This window comes from Sapajus apella, unplaced genomic scaffold (genome assembly GCF_009761245.1).
Source record: "Sapajus apella isolate SASKATOON/1434 unplaced genomic scaffold, GSC_monkey_1.0 scaffold123, whole genome shotgun sequence".
Classification (NCBI taxonomy): domain Eukaryota; kingdom Metazoa; phylum Chordata; class Mammalia; order Primates; family Cebidae; genus Sapajus; species Sapajus apella.
The window spans coordinates 1992084-1997622 of NW_022437063.1; the positions used below are offsets into that span (position 1 = coordinate 1992084).

At 62.0% G+C, this 5539-nt stretch overlaps 1 protein-coding gene across 2 annotated transcripts in view; it reads left to right on the top strand.

Annotated features, from left to right (window-relative positions):
- Positions 1-4995, top strand: part of PRR5 (proline rich 5) — a 57940-nt gene extending 52945 nt beyond the window's left edge. For both annotated transcript variants that reach the window (XM_032261423.1, XM_032261424.1), the window contains 3 exons: positions 370-510; positions 2654-2789; positions 4088-4995. In XM_032261423.1, coding sequence (XP_032117314.1) covers positions 370-510; positions 2654-2789; positions 4088-4563 — 753 coding nt within the window. In that variant the 3' untranslated portion in view covers positions 4564-4995. The remainder of the gene's footprint in view (positions 1-369; positions 511-2653; positions 2790-4087) is intronic.
- The last annotated feature ends 544 nt before the right edge of the window (positions 4996-5539 follow it).

Here is a 5539-nt window from a genome sequence, read left to right on the forward strand (position 1 = left end):
CGCTGCTCTCCCCTCCCCTGCGCTGCTCTCCCCTCCCCTGCGCTGCTGTCCCCTGCGTTGCTCTCCGTGGGCCACCCGGTTGCTCAGAGCCTGTTTCCACCCCTACAAGCTACAGATAAGGACACCTCCCTGCCTGTGAATCGTCTAGCAGGCAGGCACAGAGCAGGGGCTCTGTGACGGTAACCCCTTCCCTGCCAGAGGAAACTGAAGGGACCCACTGTCCTTGGGACAGGGTCATCTGGGGAGAACGGGGTCAGGGGGCCTGAGGGCCAGCAGGTCTCTTCCCCCTGGGGGCTCCCAGGGCTGGGAGAGGGGAGATGAGGACACAGGTCACCACAGTGGGTGGGGTGGGGTGCCTTCTGTCCACAGGGCAAGGAGCCGTCAGTGCGCCAGCTGGCCCTGCTGCACTTCCGGAATGCCATCACCCTCAGCGTGAAGCTAGAGGACGCACTGGCCCGGGCCCACGCCCGCGTGCCCCCTGCCATCGTGCAGATGCTGCTGGTGCTGCAGGTGAGTGCAGTGGGCACGGGGTTGGGCATGGGGACTGTGGGGTGGGGACCAGGCTCTGCTCCCCACTGCCAGAGCAGTGGAGAGGAGTTAGGGGCACAGACTTAAGGGAGGGTCCAGTCGGAGGAGAAGCCTGTGAGGGCCAGGGACGGGAGCAGCCAGTCGGAGCTGTGGGCTCAGGAGAGCAGAAGCCGCAGACCTGTTCCTCCTGGTCACAAGGCTGAGCCTTTACACCCTGTGTCAGCCATCCTGGGGCTGTGCCCACCCCAACACACACATGTACACACACATGCACACACGCACACATGTGCCCACACTACACACATGCATGCACATGCACGCTACACACGTGCACATACACACACATGCACACTATACACATGCGCACGCTACACACGTGCACACATGCACACATTACACACCTGCGCGTACACAGTATACACACGTGCACATACAGTGGCCCTGTCGTTTCTGTCCAGAGGGCTTTCGTCAGCGGGCCCAGCTCTGGCGAAGACACTCTGAGAGCTGTTAGCCCCCCTTACAGCAGGTGGGAAAAGGGTGCCTGCCCCAGATCGGGGAGTGGGGGTCCCCAGCAGCGTCTTCCCCAGGACCACACTTCACGGCTGGCCGGCTCGTCTCACTGTCGCAGGACCTTGCAGGCACCACCGGCCACCCCATTTTACAGCTGGGGAAACTGAGTCCTTGCTTGCTGGGAGCTAACAAGGGCAGGAGCCTGGCTCTCAACGTGCAAAGCCCTAGTTATTGTTCTGGATCCCCGTGAAGATGTTTCTTTTTTCCTGTCTTGTTGCCCAGGCTGGAGTGCAGTGGCGTGATCTCGGCTCACTGCAACATCGGCCTCCCGGGTTCAAGCAATTCTCCTGCCTCAGCCTCCCGAGTAGCTGGGACTACAGGCATGCACCACCGTGCCTGGCTAATTTTGTATTTTTTTTTTAGCAGAGATGGGATTTCTCCATGTTGGTCAGGCTGGTCTCCAACTCCCGACCTCAGGTGATCCGCCTGCCTCAGGCTCCCAAAGTGCTGGGATTACAGGTGTGAGCCACCGCACCTGGCCTTCTTGAAGATCTTTTAAAATTAGGGTTTGTGAGGACACTCACAGCAACCACAGCAAGGAAGGGGCGGCCAGTGTGGATCTGTGCAGGGCGGGGCTGCCCTGGGAGGCGGAACAGCCCCCCGCCGGCCGGGCCTGGCTGGGACCCTTGAGGGACTCGGCTGTCTCAGCTTCAGTTTCCCAGTCTGTGTAACAGAGGAAGACCTCCTCCCTGGCAGGACAGGTGAGGACAGGGTCATTCACCACCAACTCACTGCTCCCATGGACAGACAATTCCACGGACACGTGCGGTCCCCTGTGTTATTGTGGGTGACCTTACTGAGGGCCCCTGTGGAGTCCCACCCACTGCTTGTTGAAACAGGCCAGGACATAGGAGGCTGCACCAGCCGCGCAACCCAGAAGTTCAGGCGACTCTGCTGACCTCCCTCCCTGCCTGGCGTGGCTCCTGCGCCCATCCCAGTAACCTCTAGCTGGCCAGATTGTCACTTAGAATTCTACCTGGGTGTGGCTGGGTACGGTGGCTCACGCCTGTAATCCCAGCACTTTGGGAGGCTGAGGCGGGCGGATCATGAGGTCAAGAGATCAAGACCATCCTGGCCAACATGGTGAAACCCTGTCTCTATAAAAAGTACAAAAAATTAGCTGGGTGTGGTGGCAGGCACCTGTATTCCCAGTACTCTGGAGGCTGAGGCAGGAGAATCGCTTGAACCCGGGAGGTGGAGCTGCAATGAGCTGAGATTGCGCCACTGCACTCCAGCCTGGCGACATACGGAGGCCCCGTCTCAAAAAGAATTCTGCCTGGGGTATCCTGTCCCTGAACCACCCGACAGCCTCTTGAGGTCTGTCGTCTTCATTCATTCATTTATTCGCTCATTCATTCACTCATTCATTCTCTCTTAATGAGTGAGTGCAAGCTCTTATTATAAGTTGGCTTTCTCCGGCCCTAGGCAGGGTGCTGGGGTCAAGGGGAGGCGGGAGGCAGAGGACAGACTGTCTGGTAGATGGGACATATGGCTGAGAGCCTGGGCCACCAGGCTCAGGTGCATCACTCCCACCCCCCACCCCACTCTTCTGCAGGGGGTGCACGAGTCCAGGGGAGTGACCGAAGACTACCTGCGCCTGGAGACGCTGGTCCAGAAGGTGGTATCGCCATACCTGGGCACCTACGGCCTCCACTCCAGCGAAGGGCCCTTCACCCACTCCTGCATCCTGGGTAGGGGTCCGCCTGGGCCTTGGGCTGGGGTGGGGGTGACCACGGACCTGGTCCATTTTGAGCTGGGCTGCGACGGAACCAGGGTCTCACTCCAGACTAGTTCTCAGCCGCGGCAGCCCCCAGCCCACCATGTGCGGGCCTGGGTGTGGGGACCTGTGATGGGGGGCGGTGATGTGACCACACCCCAGAGAGCCCCACCAGGCCTCTACATCCCCTAGGAGGCCCATCCGTGTGCAGACTTGAAAGTCAGAAGTCGGCCAGACAGAGTGCTCATCACATGCAAATGCCTGAGGACTCCTGGCTCGGTTAGGGAACCCAGGCTGGGGGGGGCTTGGCCTGGTGCAAGGCCCGCTTGGGACTAGGCCCCCTCATCTAGAGGGACTCCCCCTACCCACCTGCTGGTGTAAAACCCACCCACCAGTATGTCTCAGCTCAGACAGTGCCCTGGCCGCTGAAGAACTTTGAGGCACCAGGGTCAGTGCCCTCGTTCGGGAAAGGCCCCTGAGCCGCTTGTGTGTGCCGCCTGCCACCTAGTGGCCACTCTTGGAACTGCAGAATCCTGAATGGGAACCTGAACCCTGTCCCCCTACCCGGCCTGGGCCACCAGCGCCACTGCCTCCTGCCCAGATGACCCCAAGGGGCCTCCTCTCCAGGTCCCCACATCTGCCTGTGTCCCTTGGAGTCTATTCCTCTCCATACCACAGCCAGTGAGGACTGTTTTCTACTGCCCGGCCACAGGTTGCCTGCATCCCCAGGATGGAATCCCTGTCTTGACCTTATGTTGAGGACCTGTCCCCATCTGCCCCCATCACAGCCCCATGACCTGGCCCCATGGCTCTCCTGTGGTGGGCTTTTTGACTCCCCAACCCCCTTGGACACCAGCTCTAGTGGGGCAGGGGCTGCTCCGGCCTGGGGAAGTGCAGGCGTCCAGCAGGTGCCAAGGTCCGTCCACTTCCACCAGTGGGGAAACTGAGGCACGGGGTTACATAACTTACCCGGGGTCAAACACAGGTCGCTGGCAGGGTGCAGTGTCAAACCCAGGCATTTGACTTGAGATCCTGCGTGTTCAGGGCTGGGGCTGGATGGAGAAGACAGACTGGAACCTGAGTTACTGTCAGGGTGCTTGGTGGCGGGAGGCCTGCTGGGCTGGGCCCCCACCCCCGGTAGCCGTGTGGGTCGGACGTTCCCGGAAGCTGCCCCTGCCCGAGGACAAAGTGCGCAGCAGGCAGCAGGTGCTCAGCTGAGCGGGGACATTCAGGTGGCCTCGGGTGTGTCACAGAGCCCACGTCTCTCCCCAGAAAAGCGCCTGCTGCGCCGCTCCCGCTCGGGGGACGTGCTGGCCAAGAACCCGGTGGTGCGTTCCAAGAGCTACAACACGCCGCTGCTGAACCCCGTGCAGGAGCACGAGGCGGAGGGCGCGGCGGCCGGCGGCACCAGCATCCGCAGGCACTCCATGTCCGAAATGACGTCCTGCCCCGAGCCCCAGGGCTTCTCCGACCTGCCCTGCCAGGGCCCCGCTGGAGCCTACAGGTCCTCCCCGGTGCCCCACTCAGGGCCATGCCCCAGCAGACTGCACCCCACGACCCAGCCCCCCAAGCAGGGCCCGGATCCCACCCGCAGCCCGCTGCCCGGCTCCAGCCCCGAGCACCTGGTGGACCAGATCCTGGAGTCCGTGGACTCGGATTCAGAAGGGATTTTTATTGACTTTGGCCGGGGCCGGGCGTCGGCCACGTCCGGCTTGGGGGGTCCCGGGGGCCGGCAGAGCGTCGTGTGAGGCCTCACGGCTGGCCTTGAGTTTTTACTGACATGGCCCCGTGTGTGGGGGTGTCCATGTGGCGTGTGTGTGCGTGAGACTTTTTTACTCTGTCCTGCCCCTCCAGCACCGTCGGCCTGGCCTTGGTGACTTTGTATTCCTGTCTTTGTTGGAAATACCGTCAGCCTCCCTTGCTCGGCCCAGGTCCATGTCAGGCATATGATCAGTGTTACCTGAGAACCCGGGTTCGGGACGGGCTCGGCCCCTCACTCCCGTGCTCCCCTTGCCCCTGCCCTCTGGTGTCCACACTCGCCCACAGAGAATGTGAATGCAGTGGGCTCTACCCACGAGGGACCCCGGACCCCAGAGTGACCAGACTCCAGCACGCCTGTCTTCTCCTGCCTGGGGTGGCCATGGGGATGGAAAGAGGAGGAATAAAACCTGTGACCCGCTCATGTCTGCGGTGCCTGCCCTGAAGACACCCGTTCAGGGTGTTCACGCTCAGGCCTCGCTCCCCGCTGGGGAGCCCGGGTTCCTGAGGGCAGACCTGTGCCTGTTGTCCAGGCCTCCCTTCTGTTACACGATGGGAGCTCCGAGAGATTATGGAAGGAAGGGCTGGGATGTCAGGAAGTGGGGCTGGCCTGACTTTGCCCCTGTCGGGGGCGGGGGGAGGAGGGAGGAGGGAGAAAGGAGGGATGGAGGTGGGACCTCGTGCTCCAGAAGCGCCCAGGCAGCCTGGGGGGTGCGGGTGACCTGCTGGAGGCCACTTGGCCAGGGAAGGACAAGCGAACACCTGACCTCGCCACCCCTGCAGCCTCACTACCTGAGACAGGCTTTCCCTGAGCCTCAGGTGGTCAGGGTACCCCCTCAGCCTCAGCAGGCAGGGCCTGCTCCCTGTCCCCACCCCCACATCAGTGGGGCTCAAGTGTTTCTGAGAGCCAGAGGCCAGCTCAGCACCGCAGGTGCCCCAACTTTCAAGGAGGAACTGAGCCTGGGG